Consider the following 21,941-nt stretch of genomic DNA (forward strand, 5'->3'; position numbering starts at 1 on the left):
GACTCTTGATATTCTTGATTTCAAACTCAAATGTGCACTAGGAAAAGATTGCGCTCAAATTTTTGAGTTTCCCTGAAAATTAGATTGGAATTTGTTGGATTTTTTTTTTCAATGCTGATGTTTTGATTTTGTTCTTTAAAGAAATATTTAGTATTGGATTATTAAATAGTACTTCAGCATACTAATAACTAAATTTTGGAGCGGTGTAAAATCGTGCGGCATATGCCACAAAACTGTGCAACGTGCGCGGCTCCCTCGCTCTTTCTCTCGGCTAATGTAGACAAATTTTTATCGCCTGCTAAAGTTTTGTGGGAAATTTGGTTTTTCTTCGGATGCCAAACCCTCGGGGGAGGGTTTCGCTAGGCGGCAGGGGCTAAAGGATATCTCTTGGCACAAGGGGTAGCAGACGATTCTGTGCTTGTTGACGCTTAATAGGCTCGTTTCTCTGCCGTTAATAATAATAGTTATGATTATGATGATGACGACACTGACGATGGGCCAAGATGATGCGAAAGTGTTGATAAAACACGGCGGATAACACAACGATTAGAGAAGTGGTGGGAGAGCTCAGTAAAGATCCAAGGGGCTCAATCAAAATTATTAATTTAGCAGGACATCCAAAAGTTGCTGATGACAGGACACAAGGGGTTTCGGGTCAGGCGAAAGTGTCAACGGGTTTCCAGATTTCTTCAATGTGGAGGCACATAAATCAAATTAGGGAAAAATGAAAATAGGCCGGCACTTAAGCCTAAACTTAAATGTTTTCGGACCTGTGAAATTCTCCCAACTTGCAAGTCAATGAAGCATTTGTAAATTGTTTAAACAAATCCCCCGTCCTTTGCCTTCTTAAGCTCCTAATCACCAGCAAACAAAAGTCAAATCAAAAGCGAGGACCAGGAAAAAAGATTGAAACCGCACAGCATAGGGGAGAAAATGGGGCTCGAAAAAAAGGAAAATGGGAAATGGGAGGAAAACTGGAGAGAGAGTGCAGCAGCTAACAAGCAAAACGTCAACGGCGAGGCTGACGAGAGCGACAACATCGTTGCAAGCGACTTCCAATTATTTTTTATATTTCTCCGCAGCAACAAAAGGCTCTTCAGGCCAGGGGCGCCGGTTCGAAGGGGGATCTCTGCCAGCTTGGCTGATGCAAAAGTGGATTATGTGGCTGCCTCAACAATCTTTTTTTTCACCCCACATTTTGCTCGTTTTCGCTTTCCTTGCACTTCTCGGCCAAGCGGAGGGGCGTGCGTGAAAAGTGGGCGCGGCACTCAATAGAATGGCACAGTTTGTCGAGGAGGAAGCCCAGGGAAGGGTAGCTAAAGGGGGGCTGGGTTTAGGCAGGAACAACCACAATCATTGATGGGGCGCCCCTGGAAATCAAGGGAACCTCTCTTGCATGCAAAAGTGAATAAATCAAATTCATTTCAAATTCCTTATGTATAGGTATATGAAAAGTAGAGCACTTACATTTTAAATCAACCATTGACAATAAAATAATGTGTTTAAAAATAAAGAAACCCGGCTCGTTAAATTCTTTACAACAAACATTTTAATTATATTCAAAACATGTAATTTGAAATTTATTTTCTTGTTTTTAATCAAAGTATAATTTAAACATATTTGTTAATAAAAAGATAATGATAAAAGTTTAGTATCTCCCACCACTTCAACTGACTTTATTTTAATCGTCCTATCTGAAACCAATTTAAAACTTTATGTTTTAGCATCAGTCTTACAAGACAACTAACCAAAAAAAAAAAACAAATTATGTCTTAATTACAAATTTTAACACATTTTTTAAGTTTAGGTGAGAAGCTTTAGCTTCTTCTCAATTTTATATTCAATCGCAGCTAATAAAAAAAGGCCTGTTTTTTCGGTTTACATACCATCGGCTGGGAAATCAAGTGGAGGAATACAGACTACAAATATTGAAGTCTTTCATGGTGCAAACAAAGCTTTTAAGCTTCGTTGAGTCTAACACAAATACACACAGACACACCGGCATACACACCATAATACATGTATAGGCACTCACTGTGATATGGGGACCGACCTGCCCCGCCCCCACCCTTGCCCCTCTCACTAACCACCGCCCCTTTTTGGACCACAGAGGCGCCCCATTACAGAAGCTTCAAAACCAACGAACAACAGCGAATCAAGAAGGGGCGAAGAGACGGAGCCGGAGAAAGGGAAGAAATGGGGAAAAAGAGGAGCGAAGAGAAAAAGAGAGAGAGACATGTAGAAGGAGCGGGCACACGTTGCCTGCCATATGCGACACTTGAGAAGGGAGCAGGGGATGGGGCAAGGGGAGCAGGAGGTTGGCGAGGGGGGTGGGAGAGCGGCCTCATTGCTGACTGACTGACTAAAAGAGACTGCGTGCCATGGCTCTTCTGTGGCCCATGGACACACAGTGTCTGCAAAAAGGCTGCATCCCCAAAAAGGTAATCCCAAATATTTTAGAATATTGTTTTACCGAAAAATTGTCATAACATTTCTAAAGGAAATATTAAAAACTTATTTTATTTCAACGTGCTTTTAAGAGGTACAGAAAACTTTTAGTTATTGTTTTAAATTTTACTTTTAATATAATACAGTAGCTTTAACCTGTAAATTATCTATAACTAAGAAGTTATAACTTTCTATAACTTAATTATTTGTTACCTTTACAAAGTTTGTTTGTATCAATCGAAAAAAATCAAATCTACCAAATCACAATTTTTAACAAGAGATTAAGAAAATAAGTACAAAATAATAAAACAAAAAAAATTGTGTTTCCACCAAAATGGGGCACAAACTTTAATTTAAGCTCAAAGATTTAGTTCTTAAGCCATAACACAATTTTGCTGTACCCATTTGCCTGTTTCGAAATTCTGGAAAAAATCCGTACATATTTTTTTTTCTTCTAAGCTATTCCTGTCCGACTTTTCTAATCCACTGTGCACACGCCGCGAGTTCCTCTACTTCAGGTTACATGAACCCGCACTCTCCGTCTCGTTTCCTCGCCTATGGCTATCTCTGTTTCGGTGCTCTGCTTATGTCGCTGCTGCGCTCTGCAGACAAATTTCTATAAATTATGCATTGTGTGTGTAAACACGACAAGTTGAATTGAAATTACGGATTTAAATGTGAACCAAAGATATTTTATAGCTATCTGTGTGTGTGTATATGTATATATATGGCAGAGTTGATAAAATAAAATAAAATAAAATCAAATAAGGGAACGGGGAGGCAGCCCTTTGCCTTTTGTCTCAGCTGTTCGGCTTTCATCGGCCGACAAAGTTTGCAAAGGCACAAAATCAACAATCTCATAAATTTAATTGCTTCAAGTGAATTCTGCCGCCAATTGTCCAGTGGTTCCCCTACACGGCTACACCCCCTTTACACCCCCTTTTCGACAGTGACAGTGCCTTCCTCGTTGTGTCATTGTCACCTTTTGAACTTCCGGCGGCGGCGTCACTTTTCGCTTCTCGCAGTGTACATGTATCACCCTGGGCAGAAATACACAACATAATAAAAAAAAAAAGAAAAAACCCACTCAGACGTAAACTTTTTCCACATGTCGGATGGACACTCATTGTCTCACATCCACGATTCATTTAACATTTCTATTTGTTGGAGGCGAGTTTTGTTTATTTGCAAACATTTCGTCATCGCTGACATTGATGACGACGATGATGATGACGATGACGTTGCGTCTCCTGTTCGCCTTTTGCCCGCCGCTTTGTTTTTTGTTAAACGTCCATTTATTTTTAACATTTAAAAAACGTCAACAGTGTAAACAAAAGCAGTCTCAATGACGCAACGAGCGATAAGTCTGCCTGAGGGGCGGGAAATGGTTTATTGCATTTAAGTTAAAGGTTTATATATCTGTACGCACACAACCTTTAAACATAAAGTAAACTTATTCTGTTCAGAAAGTCACAGTGTTTTTAAATTTGTCGTCTTATAAAGTATAATATTTTAAATGAGATTTCACTGAAATGAGCCAAAAAATATTATGGCTGATTTTTTTGCCTGCACATAATATATACCATTGCTATGTTCTTTTAATTATTACTTTACAATAGTTTACATAGTTCATTAATTTTTTAGTATTGGCAAGATTTACTTAAAAAATTGTAAAATTCTAAGATCTTTTAACCTTAACTTTCCTTGTGGCAGTGAGTGAGTGTTGCATTGAAATCCAACTCATCCCTAAGATAAGCGTTGTACACCAAAATCGGCTTTTCGCATTCGAGGGCAATAAGATGGGTGAAATGGGGTTGGAGAGGGGTGGAAATGGGGGACGGAGGTTGAGGGGTGCATGCAATGTAATGAATAAATGAGCATACAAACACGCTCTCACGCACACACGTGGCCGTGTATTTGTGCAGTTAATTTGCCATTTCCGCTCCAGTAAAGTAATGAAAAATGCTTTTTTTTTGTGCTGCCCGTTGCTGCTCAACAAATCCCCGTTAAGTGCCCCCCAAAACCCCTCTGCAAACCTCTGTATCCCGTATCTCCCCGTGGTATTGGTCAAGTGCCATTGTTCCAGGATTCGGGCTGTTAGCTATAAACGCTAATCACTTCGAGAGGAATTTGTCCATACGTGTATATTAAGCATACGCCGCGTGGGCCATTGAGAAGATGAAGTTTAAACGAATTGCACTGACATGGAGCTCATTAGAGTATCAGACCCCACCAACTTTTCCCCCTCAATTTTCATATGCAAATTGAAAACTGCAGGTGGGATACTGCAAACGGAATCTAATGAACGTTTTATGGAGGGGGAAAACGGAAAATGAAAATGAAAATGCTGGGCAGTACGGAAAATACCAAGCAATCAATGGCGATGCCTTCAATTTTGGCACGGTTATGATGTTGTTGATGTCACATGTTGCACGGACATAATCGTTATGGTTATTGGCAGGACTGTATAGACACAAGCCAGTCAGCGGGGGGCTGGGGTGGTTTGACTTTGGAGGGTGGTTATGGTAAACGAAGAAATAAGAGCCAAGCATAATGAAAGTTTGTGGATCGGTGATGGAAAAATAAAACTGGCGCAATGTTCAGGCTTTAGGGATGAACAGGACTTTATTAGGCGGATAAGATTGCTAGCGATAAATGTCGGTGATTTCGGGGGACCGATACTGCTGGAGTATGTCTATTAGTATCAATAACCAAGCCAGCTTTACTCATTTATCATTTATGAAAGTTTAATGGAATTGATTTCAAAATTTGACAGAGATAATAAATCAATATATAGAGGGCAAATTGAGTTTAATAGGTAGACATTTTAAATTGGTATCTCTAGCTGTTTTCTGGGGTACAATTATTAAAGTATATCTAAATTTATCTAAATTATTATCAAAACAAATTTACTGATTTATCATGAAGATTCTTTAATGGAATTGCTTTTAAGAAAATATATATAGAAATATAAAAATTAATAATTATGATTAGTTTTAGAACAAAAGCTAGGTGTGAAAGTCTATTATATTTCAATAATTTATAACGATTAGTCAGTGAGTAAAAAAGCTGACCAAAATATCCAAAAATGCCATTACCAATTTCCCAACACCATTTGTATTCCCTGGACTCTTTTTATGGCCGGACAAATCAATCGGGCACATTTGCCTTTGACACACGACTCGTGTTTGGCTTAATTTTGCATATAAACCCGCTCTTCATCAGCTTTTCCATTTCCCGGCCAAGCGGCCAAGAGCTCATTTCATGTAATCGACACACAAATTGAATGCAAGCCCGGGGACCTCGACATCCTTTGGGATGCGGACGAGGATGTGGATGTGGATGTGGATGTGGATGTGGATGTGGATGTGGATGTGGATGTGGATGCCAAAGTGCATAAAGGAAGCCCAGAATGGCGACAGACTGGCGTCATTCAGGGGTTAACTATTCCCATCAACACGAACTGGTCACTTTAAGTGTTAAAAGTGCTCAAGTTCTGGAGATTCCACAAATGTTTGCAAAACATCGAGAGTATACAAAGTCTCTTTGTGTGCTGTACTTTCCTAATCAAATTAATTAGTTAAAATATATTGTACTTCAAGGAATATTTATGGCAAAACAGTGAGGAAATCTTCGGGGAGTTGGGAAATGGGAAATGGGGGAGGTTGGTAGGCGCATCGAAAATAAAAGTAAGTAAAGTGTATCGAAGTTAGTGTGTGTATCTGTGCTGTGTGTTTGCCTAGCTGGGATGTGTGTGGGCCCAACTTCAAAATGAGTTTATCGATTTTAAAGGGCAAAGCGAAAGAGCAACAGCAAAAGAAAGGAAGGTAGGGGAAGTTCCGCCTGGTTTGTTTTGCTGATGATGTGTGGATGGCTCGAACATACAAACGTGGAATTCCCTGCGTTCTCAATGAAAATCCCTAAATAAAAACGAAAAAAGAATGCGATTACCCAGCGATTATTATTTAAGGGTTAAAAATCTACAGCAAGCCACTCGACAAACCACAAACACACACAAACACACACACACACAAATCTCCTCATACTTTTCAGCATTTTCTGTTACGCCTTTCTCTTGTTTATTATTTTTGCCCTGACAACAACAACAGCTTTGCGGGGACAAACGTAAAGCAATTAAAATGTTTAAGACAATTGACAAAAGCCAGACTCAAGAACTTAAAGCTCGCAGGGCCAAAAGAGCTTTGACGGCCTGAAAACTCGAAGGATGGTAAAGGATAAATGGCCGGATGGCAGGATTGCAGGAAGGCGATGGAAAAGCTCCTCTTCTTGTGGAAAATTGCATTTTTAATATGCAATGAAATTTGCCAAACATAATAAATAAAAGATGCAAAATTCATTGTGAGTATAAGTGTGTGTGTGTGTGTGTAGGTAGCTGTCCTCCCAAACACCCATTTTCTCCAACAGCTTTATTCTACCTTCCCTGTGCAAGGCTCAAGGATATCACGCACAAAAAAAGAAGCCTTTGAAGTGCAGTGAATATGGGGAATAATATCGCAACCTTACTTTCCTCAAAATGAGCAATGCGTGACAAACACGCAATTTGGCCCACTCTGCATAGACTACATTGAAGCATTGCTGACATTTTATGGCGATTTTTGGTAAATGTACATTTAAACATATTTACAATGGTTAGAAAATACTTTAGACTTAAAATGAATAACTCCTACTTTAATGGTCTAAAACGATGAATTTCAGTTCGTTACCAAACTTATGCAATCAATGATAAGAAATAATCGAAGAAAATGCATTGCCTTTCGCAACAATATTATTCCAGAAATCCGGCAATAATTTATTCCGCCACGCATATATATAACCCGCACATCATTTGCTATATACTGCATATATCAATCCCTGTATCCCCCTCATCTGCAGTCAAGTGCAGGCCGCATTCAGTTTTTCGTCTGCAATTCGTTTTCTTTGCTTTTTTCGGCTGTTTGCCTTCCCCCATTTGTCGAAATGGAATCGATTTTGCTGAAGCAACGGCGACGGCGGCGGCGTCGGTGTCGGTATCGGTGTCCCCCTGTTTCCGTTCCACGCCCCTGCTTTTTCCCGCTCACTCCCCACATAAAGCCCCCTTTTTTCCCAGCCCCACTCAAACCCATCCATGTCTTCGATAGGCCAAAAGACAGAGCACGCAAGGGGTGCAGACTTGTAAGGTGAATCCCCTTAACGAAGACATGGGCGAGCGGTGAAGGGTCTGCCCAAGTGGGCGGCCAGGCAATTTTCGGTCTGCCCCGGCTTCGATGGCAAGTCGAAGATAAATGATGCATTTAACAAAAATGTGTAAAATGTTTAAAATACATAAATTGTCGACAGGTTGAACAAGAACGCAAGGCAAAAACTTTGAAATAATGTCTAATAAATTAAACATTCAGCCAGGACAATGAATGTATTTTTCCAGCAAAACACAGACGGAGCTTTTTAGGTATAGCCTAGAAATATCTACGCACATTAAAATAAACATTGATTTTAGAAAATCAAGAGCCTTTAATTTGGCCAAACGCAAGATAAATAAACATATTTTTACAAATTGTTATTATAATTAATTATTTTAAAAAATCAACGCACTACAATTCATTTAATTTCGATCTTAAAGAACGCGTTATCTATCTATCAATCAACATAATAAACTATATGATTAAACCTTATCCAATTGAATTATTATTTACATTATTGTGTCTGACCTTTTACAAATTTTTCACAACAAAAGTGGTTTGAACCTTCAAAACCTTGCATATTTAAAAACAAATTGTGGAGCATTAGAACAACCGATTGTAACAGGGAAAATTACCACCAGGAATGTTAATTGTTGTAATCTGATTTTTATCTAATTGTTTGGGAACCGTTTTGTAGTAAACTAAAGCGATTCTAAATGTGCACATTTGGAGAATGGGTTGGATGCCCCTTAATATTGTTAAAATCTCTACAGATATTCATGACATGTCTTTAAATTACTATTTACAAAAATAAATCACAGCACGACCCCATGGAATTTTCATCCGTTTTCAAATGTTTGTAGTACATTTTCACCTTAGCTACCTCAATATATGCATAAATTACCCGCTCGGTGTAATTTAAGCAACTTTTCATGCCACGCCCACAAGTAGGGTCGGAGGCGGCGTCGCCGGCTTTTGCAAGAGCGATAAACAATGCAACCACAACAACCCAGCGACAACAACAACAAAAACAACAACAGCGACAGCAACAAATAATCTAAGCTTGCAACGATACGCCAATAATATGTTGTCACTTGTCAATCAAGATGCAACATCAACGAAAACATCAACAACAACAGAAGCAGAGCCACTTGAAACAAACAACAATCCATGCGAAGAGGTTGGGCGGAAAAGCAGTAAAATCGGAGGGCGGTAGGCTGAAAGGGGGCGGGGCAGATCGCTCATGCAACTTTTGTTTTGTTGACTGCGCTTCGAGACTTTGACGGACTGACTGACGGCTGTCAGAAAATGCCACACGACCCAAAGTGAAGTGAAAATTGGCAACAATGAATGGAACACAACAACAAAAAAGTAATACAACTGGGGAAAAAGTGCAGCCAGAAGAAACTGAAGAAGAAACTGCAACACGCGACTTTCCCAAATAAAATACAAAAAAAAAAAAAAAACACACAACAACGCATTATAAACAATGTGTTGGACTAGGTTTAGTGTTGTTGCTGCTGTTGCTGTTGTTGCCGATGTTGCTTTCTTGTTTTGCATGTTGCACCGGCTACAACGGCCGCAATTTCCAGCGATTTTCACCGGCAACCGCAGGCGGTGGCAACAATAAGTAAAAGTTTTCCAAAACAGTAAAAGCAGCGAAATAAAAGAAATGAAAAGTGAAAAGCCAAGTTAGATTAACCGCTCCCTGCCCATTCCATTGATCATTAATTCATTGGCGAGATGCCAAAGGAATGGATGAGTGGTTAACAGCGAAATCAGAAAGTAATTAAATTAGTCCAATTGTTGGAAGATCTATGGAACGAGGGTTCATCAATCTGCCAAACGGTGAAATCAGGAAAATCAATTATATTTTAAATCTTTTACTAAGTTCAGCAATATTTAGATTTACAATAAGTAAACACGCTTAATTTTGACTTCAATAACATCATTAAATTTACCCAAATATTAAAATTTTCAGCTGTCAGATCGTTGTTAAAAGTTATTTTTTTTTTCTAAACTTAAAATGTTCAAATGTAAAACTTATTAAATATTCATATTTATATTAAATTACAAAACAGTGCTCAAGATCTCTAAAATGTCTTTACATAAATATTTGAAAAAACATATTTCTTAGTATGATAAGTTAATAGAGAGGTACCATTCAGAATGACTTTTTCTTTACAAAAATTTTTCCGTAATAGACCTTAGCTACTTCAACATCCTCATCCTTAGCTGCAGGCTGAGCTAAATCAACTTTTTGCATATGAAAAGAATTCAAATGAAGGGGGACAAATCATCAGCAACTACCAGACGGCGATGAATAATTACGTGCTGATGGGAAAGGAGGGGCAGTGGCTGTGGCAGTGGCAGTGCACAGTAGTGCAAAACGACACAAATGACTTGGCCAGGCGGATGCGGATGCGGAAAAACTTTTCCATTCCACTCCAAACCTAACTGAAACGAACCGAACAGATCTCGCCAGTCGACGACGAATAACTCACGTTCCGCGTCGCCCAGATAAAAGAAATAGAAACTCCGAGTCGGAATCAGAATCAGAATCAGAATCAGAATCTCGAGTTCGAGTTCGAGCTCTGGCTCTGAATCTGGCTCTGGTAATTACAAGCTGCGATGGGGTCGCTTGACGGATTGTCGACAGAACTAACAATTATATAAGCCAGAGGCCGTCGAGATTCGCGGCTTGCATCACTCAGAAAAATATCTTTTGATTCGCAAAATACACAACTTTTTTGCGGTTCTTTTTTTTTTATTGCTGTAGTGCTGTGCTGACTGTGTTCAAGGTATTTTCAAATGCAGCCAAAGGAACGTCAAAAAGTCAGCTAAGTAGTACCTACAATTGCTTGTAGCTACAGCGAATGTATCTTGTAGCTACAAGTTGGCGGCGCAGTTCGAATGCGAGCTGTGTGAGTGAAACTGAACTGAAACCGAAAGAGTACAAAAAGCAGCACACTCGCACACACAAAACAACAAAAAAAAATCGCTGACCTCATTATTATTTTGTGTATATATTGTACGTGCATTCTCCGCTTGGATTGCTGGCTTCGTATTTATTTCGCTGCTCTTTTGAGACCGCGGACTGCACCAGCTCTAATGTGAGGCAACCGTGCATTGATGAGATACCCCCGCGTATCTGCTGGATGCGATTTGCATTCGACGAGATAATCCCAAGCTCTTTTGAAACACCAATGAATTTCCAAATCGATTTCACAATCTCATCTTTAGAGAATTTGGCGCTAGGGCGACAACAATGTCCATAAAATATAAATTTCGATTTCCTTATGAGAAGGTCTTTGAGAACAATTTTTGAATTGTAAGTTCATTTTCTATCAAGTACTATTAAGAACACTTAATGCCCTGAGTTGTTCTTGTCCTCATAAATGTTATTTTTTTGGATTTTTAAATTCTACTAGTCTCCCTTTAGCTTTTAAGTGTTAAATAGTTGTTTATATTGTCAAAATCCCTTTTAAATATTAACACACCATGTTTTACTACATTCGTAAACAATGTTGTAAATCGTATACTATTTAAATGGTATGATTTGAATCAGTTTTCATATTTGTTTATATGCACAAAGGATATTTTTAAGTAGCATTAAAATCCCTACAGTTTCAATGAGTAAGAAAGAATGTAAAAATAAGGACAACGAACTCCTTTCGACTCACCACATGAACACTGCTCTGCAGCTGTCCGGCTAACATCGTCTGGGCCTGCTGGTGTTGCTGATGCTGCTGATGTTGCTGCTGCTGCTGCTGGTGTTGCTGATGTTGCTGCTGCTGCGAGGGATCGGGCAGCTTTTTGTCGGTCTTCTTGGCCGCCCGCTTGTTCTTGCTCTCGAGGAAGCGTTTCTGGAGGGCGGTGGTCTCCTGGTTCTGCTGCTCGCAGACGGTGCTAAAGGCCTGCTCGTAGCGCGGCACGCAGTCCGTCTGCCGGCGGCGGTAGTTCTCCATGCGGCGACGCAGACGGTCGACGACCGGCAGTCGCTTGGCGGGCATGTTGTCGCCCGGGACGGAGGAAACCGCTCCTGGATTCGCAGGGCCGCCAGCTCCGTTGCCGCCAGTGATTCCAGCAATTCCGCCTGTTGCTCCCAGGTTGGCATTGTAGGGCGAGTGTTGCTGTTGCTGCTGCTGTTGTTGCTGCTGCTGCTGCACTTGGATCTGCTGCTGCTGCTGCGCCTGGGCATTGTGTTGCTGCTGTTGCAGTTGCAGCTGCTGCTGCTGCTGCAAATGAAGGCCCAAATGCTGCTGGTGCAACTGAAGATTCAGATGTTGCTGCTGCTGCTGCTGTTGTTGTTGCTGCTGTTGCTGCTGGGCGACGGCGGCTGCTTGGCTGGCGCTCTGGAAAACTGGCAGGCCGCCCGCATCCATAAATGCGTCCGTGGTGAGGCTTTCGCTGGCGCTCGTTGCTTCGCAGCTTTCGTCTCAGTCGGCGGCGAACGCTGACGGCGACGAAATCGCGAAGAACAAGGCGGCGACAGCGGCGGCGAATATATATATATATCGGTTGGCTATATCTGATATCGGCTGATATTGCTGGTTGCTGCTGGCAGCGCTTCTGATTGCTGCTGTGCGCGTGCTGCAAGACCGGAAATTCCTATTCTACGCGGAGAGGTGTGAGGAATATCGCTGCTGGGGCAGGTGAAAGCAGCTACAAGAAGTTAACATCCTGTGGCAAGTCCTGTAAGAAAAGAGTAAGAGTAAGTAAGTTAGGAAAATATACGACTTAAGATAATTGAAAAATTTTAATTACAAAATGGTTCTTATATATAAAACATTTTCTTTTTAATTTTATTCTTTATAATAGAAAATATAATGCCTAATAAAGTTCTTCTTTACACTGAAATATTTCAAAACATTACAACTTTCAAACCAATTTTTTCAGTGAAAAGTACCTGATAACATTGACAAATACTTGTACATATTTAAAATAATAACTTTGTTCTACTATTTATTTCCGGTTTAAAATATACATATATTTAGCAAAAAAAATGACTGACTTACTGATAACACATTTAAAATAAAACTGAAAGAAGCTCTAGAGATCTCTTAAATTCAAAACAAAGTAACTTTCTTATCTGTCACAAGGTCATAACGCTATTATAAGCTCTCATTTCCATTCGAAATTCGGCGATTTATGGATCAGTTGAAAGCAAACTAAATATGAACGAAACAGCTGATAAGAATCGAAAAGTGAGAGCAAGAGCAAAATAAAGAAAGAGCAAATGAGTAATATCAATACTAGCACAATATATAAATTGGCGATGTATGTATGACGGTATAAAAGAAACCACAACAAATTATAAACAAAATAGATCGACGAACGCCATTTCAAAGAACTGATAAAAACAATGCATTCGAACAGTTTAAGCAAGTATACACTGACAAAAAATTTTAACAAGAATTTTAAAAACCAAATTTTACAAACAAACATATTAGAGATATTTTAAATCAAAATTTATTATCTTAAATTCTTTTGTTTTGTAAAATAAATATGAGATTGAGAGTCAGATGCACTTGTACAGGAAAAGATCAAAACACACAAAGCTAAAGTAAGTTTATCATCAACCTTATAGTGCTTTAAAGTGTTACTTCAGAAATTAAGCAAAAGTATCTCAGAGATACTTTTTAAGATCCTTTTTGTATTTTTTACATTAAACAATCCTTGTGTGGGTAATCCCAAAATTTCGACATTTTAGCTGTGTTCCAATTGTATCAGATTCGTATTTGGTGTGCCCTGTTTTCGCTCAGTGGACCAAGCAAAGCTGATTAAAGCCATTAATCGCTGGCAAAACGCGAGCGGCCGTTGCGCGGTTTCTTATACACATTCGCATTCGCGTGTCTCGTCTCGAAAAGCGAGAAACGGAGAACAAAACAAAGCCAAAGCCAAATCCAAATGGAATCGGAATCGGAATTGAAATCGGGAATGAGCGACAGAGACTGGTGACTGAGACTGACAAACTCAACTGGCCTGCGCCGCGTCTGGCGGTTGAATGAATGACTGATGGACGGAACATGGCGAGCGGTTGGAGCCCGGTGGTGCTTAACTTTGGCTTTAGCTTTGGATGGTGCTGGTGCTGTTGCTGAGAAAGCGCTGGTGCTGCTGCCTGAGTGCTGAGTGCCGAGTGGAACAGTTTGCCATGCCAGTGGTGCTGTTGATACGGGCTGTGGAAAGAGTCAACGGTCGTTGGGGCGAAAGACGAATAGCAGCGAACGACAGCCGACGAACTTTGGATGTTGCAGAGGCGCATATGAGCAGAAAACCTTTGGCAACACAAGTTGTGTCTGATATGAAACACGGGAGAATAATAATATAAACTCTTACTTTATACCATAATATTACTTAAAATTACCTTTATTATAATCTTTAAATCGAGATACTTCAGTAATTCATAAGTTTAAAATCAAAAGATATATTTTGGCAATAGAAATTTCGTAACTCAATAGCCCTAATCTTAATTCAATTACCCTTTTACTTTAAATACAAATTTTAAATTTTGTGTGAGCTTTGAATCTGTGAACTTATCTTCTTGAGTTTCAAGTTTACATTTTTTAATCCAAATCCCTAGTCGATTTATTTAAAACAAACCCTAACCACTTTTACAATTCTTTTAAATAATATTTTATAATCTTTTGAAGTATGGGAAACTAACCATACAAATGATTTTTCAAAATTTTAAAATAACAGCTTAAAGTAACAGTTTATTAACTGATATTAAAATTTGATATTTATGATAATCTGGTGAGATCTAATATTTCGTTGGTTTGAATTATGGAAGTTTTACTGTATAAGTTCTACGGCACGTGGGCCAAAGGGGTGGAGCAAAAGGGGGCGATGCGGGCAAATTAAGCTGTAAACAAGAGGCGAGATGAGATGGCTAAGCCAAGAAAGAGACCCTAGAGCTCAAACTCCTCGGCTGCGGCTGCGGCTGCGGCTGCAGTGTAAACTGGTTTTTGGGCCTTCAGTTATCGGTTCCTCAAGTCGAAAAATCGGGCACTTTTGGAAACGCCAGTGCGACTTTACTCGCGTTCGAAACAAAAACAAATCCCACTCGCATACAAACGAACGGCGGTTTGGCCGAACCAAATAACAGGCGCACAGCTTTGGCAGGCAGAGAAAGTGGGAGAGCGGGAGAGTGGGTGGTCGGGGGGAGCGAGAGAGCAAGGCGAGCGAGTGAGTGACTGGCGAGTGAATGAATGAGCGAGACAGCAGGGCAGGTGCGAGTGGGAGGAGGCGTAAGCTTAGTGAGAGAGCGGCGGAGTGAGTTATGTTAGGTGAGTGAGCAATGTTGTAAAATGAGTGATTGAGTAACTAAACGAGAGACTTAACTCACTCGGAAAAAAAGGTTAAATTAGAGGCGAGCGATTTGTTTGCTGTTCTTCGCTAATATTGTTATTGTTATCGCTGTCGCAGCGTTTAATTAGAAAACAGAACTCCGTTAACCCATTGAGGTAGGCGGTGTCAAATGGAACAGAAATTCAACTGCCTTAGCTAAGAACCCACGTAATCACGAAATACTTCTCATTAGCTGAAACTAGAAATAAAGAGATAAATACAATAATACATTTTGACATCTTTTAAAAAACAAAATCTCTAAAAGGTTTTTTGATAAACATATCTGGTACATTTTTCTAAATAACAGTGATATCATTTATTTTTTCAAGAGTGACTTCTTTTAAATTTTTAAGATTTATTAAATTTAAAGAATAAGGTTTTCTATTTATATCAAAGTTTAGTAATCTAAAAAAAAAATCATACAAATCTTTGTAAACTGAGTCATACACATAATAATAAACATCTAAGCTCATTCAAACATCAAGTATAACAAAAAACCCAACATCATCGATAAGAAAAATAGTCCCGTCACGAGCAAATTTTAGCGTCATAATATTTGAGAGGGGCTTAGCAATTTTAATTAGACTGCTTGTTTGGGGGCATCATTAAATTTCGGCCACAGCTCTCAGGAGAGTCTTAAAGAACAATTTTCATTTGGAGCAAAAGGGATTTCCTCCTTTAAGTCTCATAAAACATTCTCGGCATAAAAATCCTTTGTTGAAGGCATTTGTTTGGTTTGGAAAAAAAGATTTTTACTTTTACAGGCGGACAGATAGTTTTCAACATCAAACCTTATGATTAACAACTGTATCCGCATCCTCATTATGAGTTTTACTCACATTGGGTGAGCGAGAATACACAGGTATTTGGGAAAAAAGAAAGAAAATTTCGGAGTCAATGACAACAAATATCGAAGTACAGTGAAACCCGAACGTCTCAGATTACAAAAGCAGGTAGTAACTGCATTGAACGCTTTAATTTTAAAAGAAAACGATTGGCATTGCTGCTTTTTGAAATATTTAATTTCTAGTTATTTCAAACTAAAACCTTATCCAATTTAAAGCATTTTCTTTAACTTTTGTTATAAATTAATTACAGTTCTTTTGAAAAAACTAAATCAAATTATCTTTCAGATTTTTACCCAATGATCTCAGTTCTCGATTCAAATAGAGCGCCAACGAAAGAGAAAATATATCCACGCAAACGCAGGGGAGAGAGAGAGAGACTCCACTGTTAACGATTTTAACATCGACCGCCGGCGACTCGAAAACATTGCAAAATCGGCGCGAATTAAAAAATCGTCGGCGACGACAGAAACGCGGCAGAAACGTTGGAGCGGCGCGTTTCTGGCAGCCCAAGTCCAAAAACAGCGTGCGGCACACGATGCGGAATCGCATCGAAACAGAAACAGAAGTGAAACGGCGGCGACTTACGTCGCGCGTCTATCGCAAAAACGAACAGGCGCCCAGCGATGGCAGCAGCGCGATTTCAGGGCGATTTAGTGAGACGCTGTTAGTGATGAAAACGGTACTGCTCCGAGAGAGCGTAAGAGAGAGTAAGCGGGGGAGGGGGAAGAAGAGCGAAGAGAGCTAAGCATTTTATTCACTCTCTATGCGCATGTATGTGTGTGTTTATGGTGTGGGCTACACAGAAAACAATAGACAAATGTTTTTACATAACATTAGGACATTAAACAATAACTAACATTGAATATTACTAGTAACTATACAAAAAACTTACGAATAAAGCGGCACAGTTAAACTTCCAGATTTAAACCAGCTTTGCTTAATTTTTAAAAATGCCTATAACTGCAAGTGTTGTAACTGTTCAAATCCCAAACAAAATAAAAATATTATAGATATACGTATATTTTTCACTAAATAGTTTAATTTTAAAAGTATCGTAGGAATAAAAAGAGATTATAATCAAACAATTAAAAAAATAAAATAAAAAATAAAAGGGTTGAATTATAAAGACTACAGTTACAAAAAAAATAAAAAAATTAAATATTAACTTATGCTATAATAAAAATGCACTCGAATTAGATTTTTCCCCGTGTAGCAATGAAATAGCTTTTGTATTTAAGGCATTTGCATCTTATTATTAAATTGTTGGGGACAGCTTATATAATTTCAGACGAAAGCAGTACTATCTGATAAACTGATCATAAAAACGCACGTCAGCAATGGAATTAATGAATTAATTCGCGAGCTGCAAAAATCGCTCGCGTTTCGAGTCGCCCACCAATGTTGCGGTTTAAAACGCGACCGGCAAGAAGATACATTTAATTGCAAAAGGAAATGCAGAGAGAAGAGCTAAGAGAAGGCTAAAATCGTCGGCTGGCTGAAACGTCTGTTGGCCCATGAGAAAACGACGCCAAACAAAATGGTGCCGCCTCTAGTGACGAAAGCGACAAACTAACTAACGACTAAAACGACAAACGACAAACAACAGACGACAAACGACGGCGGCGACAAAAAGTCAATTTTATCGGAAACTAACAGGCTGCAAGCAGGCAGAGAAAGCTATGCGGCGGGGAGGAAAAGCCAAGCGGACTTTCCACTTTTTTCACTGGCCTGGAAAAGCTCTCTTTCTCTATTTCTCTATGGCTCTGCGGCGCTGGGCGCCTAATCCGAATTGCGAGAAAGATCCGCTTTTCGAGCCAAAAACCACCGAAAAGCCAACAGCTCGCACAAAATTTCCGCCCAGCGGCACGCCCCCATTTCGAGTAGCCGCCCCCTTTTGAAGTCCGGGCCAAAATCCAAGCCATCCGGCCGGGACAAAGGCGAGCGGCAGACTGAGGAAAATCGAGGAAAATTTGAAGCCAAACCGCAGGAAATACTAGAGAAAAGGAGATGGTCAAAAGGGGGAGAATGTGCGACCTGACGATGTTTTTAGGGGGGGCTATCACAAAGTGGGCGAGAGTTGGGTGGAAAGTACAGAACCGACATCTCCATGCAATTAGCTTGATTGTCTCTGCACATGCGCCCTGGGGAGAACTCCAACCGAGCACTATATTTACCCAAAGGCAATCGTTTTAGTTCGCCTTTCTCATAAATCAAGAAGTTGTATTATTTTATGGCTGAGCTCAAAAAGTAATTACATCGTAATTATAAAACAAATAAATAGTATTAGAAAACTCACTTATGAGGACGCTTTCAAAGTGCTTTAATATTGAAAACAATTTAATTTGGCTTTAAAAATGTGGTGAATAGAAGCGGGAAATCTAGTTGTTCTATTGAGCAAAGTGGGTTTATATTTATCTTATAAGAAATTTATGCTGCGCAATAAGTTATCTCATTGAAATTTAGTTTGTATAACATTTTAATGAAAACTGGAATAAAACATTCATTCCCAGGATTTTAGTTCACACGCAGTGCAAAAACCGCAAGGCAAATGAGATATAAATAAAAATCAAGGAAAGCCCACAAGTAAATGCACATTGTTGGCCAGCTGCAACAGCAACACAACAGCAGCAGCAGCAACTTCTCCACCAGCAACATCAAGCGGCAACCGCAGCAACAGCAGCAACAACAGGTCCCCAAACAGATGTCGTGCGATTGTAAAAAGCATGGAAATAGCCACGGAGGAGGTTAGGGGTATCTTGCAACAGCTGCAACATGCAACATTATCGTCGATGCTGCTGCAACATTGCAGAGGGCGCCACTGTTGTTGTTCCATGCCACCAGCGATGCGGCGCACAGCAAAATCAGCGTGGCGGTACAATGGTATAATGCTAAAGTGGCAAGTGCCCCACCAGCGGGATACTCAAGCACACACACACACACACACACACACTCTCGCGAACAAGGAAAATTCGCAATAAGGCAACAACACAATACCGAACACAAGCAACAACGGCCAACGGAACCGGTTGTTCAGCAAGCAACAACGAAAACTAGCGCAAAAAGTAGTCGAGGAAAAAGAGGAGACCGCTGGATGGCATGGCTCCTCCTTCTGAGCTCCCAATATCAAAGAGCCCCAACTATAACTCAGGATTTTCTCAAGACGTCTTCGGGCATTATGATGCTAGTAAAAATCAAAGATGCTCGTTAGGATCTTAAGTGTTCCTGTGGTTTGGTAGTGTATCTTAATCATTTACCTTTTAACATCCTCTTTATACACCCTGGTAAAAATAAATATCCAGCAACATGTAATTTTGAAAACATATTTTTTAAAATATTAACTATTTAAATAATTTGATTAAATCTTTCGCATACTTATAATAACGGTATTGTAATAAATTAAGGAAGATTTTTAAGGAGAGCTAAGTCCTCTCCCAAAAGTTGATTTAAGTGGTTTTTTTTAATGTTGTTTATCTGTTTACAAGAGCAGAAAGCCGTGAGCTGTGAGGTTGTCAAGTGGTCAAAGCTTAAGTTTATCCAAATTTGTTATCAATAAAAAAACAAAAATTGCAATTAAAGTTTTAAAATTTTAGATTATTTTCAGAAGTATTTAATTTCAGCTTCGAAATAAACTAATGCTGATTTCTTAGTCGAGGGCGCACTGTTTGCGAGTGAACCCGTCTCCGCACAGCTGCGCCCGTTTAACCCATGTTGTACACCATTTTAACGGCCAACCACTCGCTGAGGCTCTTCTGCTTTTTGCTTCTCGACCGTTCTGCTCACAGGGGTGACTTTCCACAGGCGGAAAGGACGGAAAACCCATAAAATGGATAGGACAATGAATAAACGGCTGACTGCCTGCTAGCTTTAATTAATTTTCTATTTCAGTTTTCATGCCTGCCGATTGCCGTTTGACGAAGAGCGTACCACTTTTCGAAGCATTCAAAATGAGTCAAAACGATTTGGAAGACATTATATATTTAATTCGAGAGCCGTGGGTTCATGAATTCTCTTTCATTATTTTGTAATATTGAATATTCAAGCGAAGAAAATTAAACGAAAATGAACTTTGAAAAATGTCTTATAAATTCTGACCACTGTAAGATTCCGGTTATTGGAGGTCCTTAGACAGCAAGGATATGCCATATTTTGAGGTCTCCTTTAGGAGTTCGGCAAACACACATTTGTCTGTGTCTACTTAAATGTAAATGTACCTGGGCAGGTGCGAGTAATCCTCAAAACGCTCAGTGCAGAGCGAGGCAGAATGAAGAGAGCCTGTCGCTCGTATCCTCCAAGTAAAACTCACTATCGCTCTTCCGGTTCCACCCCTGGTCCCCTCACTTAACCCCCCGCCATTAACCCCTTGTTCGCCTGGCCTGTTAATGAAGTCTTAAATTGTCTGCCGTTTCGCAATGCTTTTTGCTAAATTAACAAACAGCGCGCGGAAAACTATAAAAAATACAAATAAAAAAGTAAAACGGGGTCCGGTCTTTGCTTTAACCATGTTCCCCTGTAGCACTCCCTAAATCCCCTTGTATTGCGCTTAAATATTTATGAGCTACACGTGACGACTGCTGAAAGCCACGATATTGTCGCTCAGCGATAAGCTTAAAAGCAACTAAAAGATGTAAGAGAACAATACGAATAAATAGAAAAACAAATTTAAATAGTTTCTATCAATTCAATTGAGCTTCAAAATAATATAATAAATAATGCATAAAAGTGGAATTTTAAAGTTATACATGTTATTTGAGACCTTTGTTTTATTTTCCAAATTCTAATAAAATATAAATTCGTTAAACCTAAAAGCAATAAAAAATTATTTTATAAATAATGTGTTCAGCCAATAACAATGGGAATTTTATGCAACTAAAACTTGGCAAGCGCTAAATGCTATTGTGCCAGACTCGTGCCCACAGAGCATTTTCTAGTTCTCTATTTATATTGTTTTTATGGGCGCGAAAGTTGATTAACGTTAATTAATTCATGCTGCGAGTGGCGTTTATATTTGAACAAATTGGAACTAAACGAGATGTTTGACTGCCCGGAAATGCACACACTCACACACAGCCAACGAGGCACAAGATGCAAACACACAGATACTCCACACCGATACAATGTTTGACCCAGTAATTAAGGCGTGTTTAGCAGGCGCATTTCATGAGACTAATTAATGAAGTTCAGTCCATCAGCATACAGCACTAGATCGCCCCCTCCCGCTTTACATTTTCCATCTCATTTTCTTGGCAACCTGTTTTCCCTTGGTCTTGTGTACACAACAAAAGCAATTTCAGGGAAAACAATTTTCTGCAATTTTTCTTGTATTTTTTCTACTTTTTTTCTCTGTTATTAAGTAGATGCAACCAAAAACGCTAGAGGCCTGTAAGCAGTACAGTAATTTAAACGCAACAAACGCTAAAAGAAAAAGCATTCTAGAACAACAGTCAAACTTGTCTATGAAGAACATGGTAGGACCAAAAAACTAAGAACCAATGTTGTACAATTAATTGGTATATTAAGCTTCGATAACGTCTATCATGTTTACTTATTTTGAAGTTATTACTAATAAATTTTTTGCATTTTATTTTTAACTAAAACAATTTATTTGAAAGTTAAATATCATTTGATTGATTCAAAATAGCATGTTAATTCAATTGGTTTTTTTTTAGCACAACCAGTCGATGCTAATTAAAAAGTGCAAGTTGTAAAGCAACTGTTTTTAGGAGCTAAAATAAATTTGACTCCAGAAACCTATAACAAACGGCAAAAATCGAAAAGAAGCCCCACAAAAATTTCCTACTAAACAGCAACGCCGACTGCGCAGCAACTGCGCTGCAGCAGAGACAGCAGCGTGGGAGTTTTCGTTAACAGCTGTACCCCAAAATGAGCTCTCTCGCTCTGACTTTCTGTTTGCGCTCTCTGGCTCTCTTTTGTTCTCACTGCACGTAACAACATCCCTGCGTCATACATTGTTGTTGTTGTTGTTGTTAAGGCTGCTCCGTTGTTGTTGTTGTTGTTAAGGCTGCTCCGTTGTTGTTGTTGTTGTTGCTGTTGTTCCTGTGCTGCTGTGCAGTTGTTGTTGTTGGCTTTTTGTCACAGGTCGTTGCACTACCAATACACG

The 21,941-nt window shown here is 39.4% G+C and overlaps 1 protein-coding gene and 1 long non-coding RNA gene across 4 annotated transcripts in view; one reads left to right on the forward strand and one right to left on the reverse strand.

Moving 5' to 3' along the window:
* Positions 1–21,941, reverse strand: part of LOC108144344 (neurogenic protein mastermind) — a 74,065-nt gene that overhangs the window by 41,968 nt on the left and 10,156 nt on the right. For all 3 annotated transcript variants that reach the window (XM_041707489.1, XM_041707487.1, XM_041707488.1), the window contains one exon: positions 11,309–12,320. In XM_041707489.1, coding sequence (XP_041563423.1) covers positions 11,309–12,010 — 702 coding nt within the window. In that variant the 5' untranslated portion in view covers positions 12,011–12,320. The remainder of the gene's footprint in view (positions 1–11,308; positions 12,321–21,941) is intronic.
* Positions 12,259–19,398, forward strand: LOC121466855. The gene is made up of 3 exons (XR_005977021.1): positions 12,259–12,339; positions 16,109–18,070; positions 18,334–19,398. It is a non-coding gene; the product is annotated as an uncharacterized LOC121466855 (long non-coding RNA).

Source organism: Drosophila elegans, unplaced genomic scaffold, assembly GCF_018152505.1.
Source record: "Drosophila elegans isolate 14027-0461.03 unplaced genomic scaffold, ASM1815250v1 contig_183, whole genome shotgun sequence".
Lineage (NCBI taxonomy): Eukaryota > Metazoa > Arthropoda > Insecta > Diptera > Drosophilidae > Drosophila > Drosophila elegans.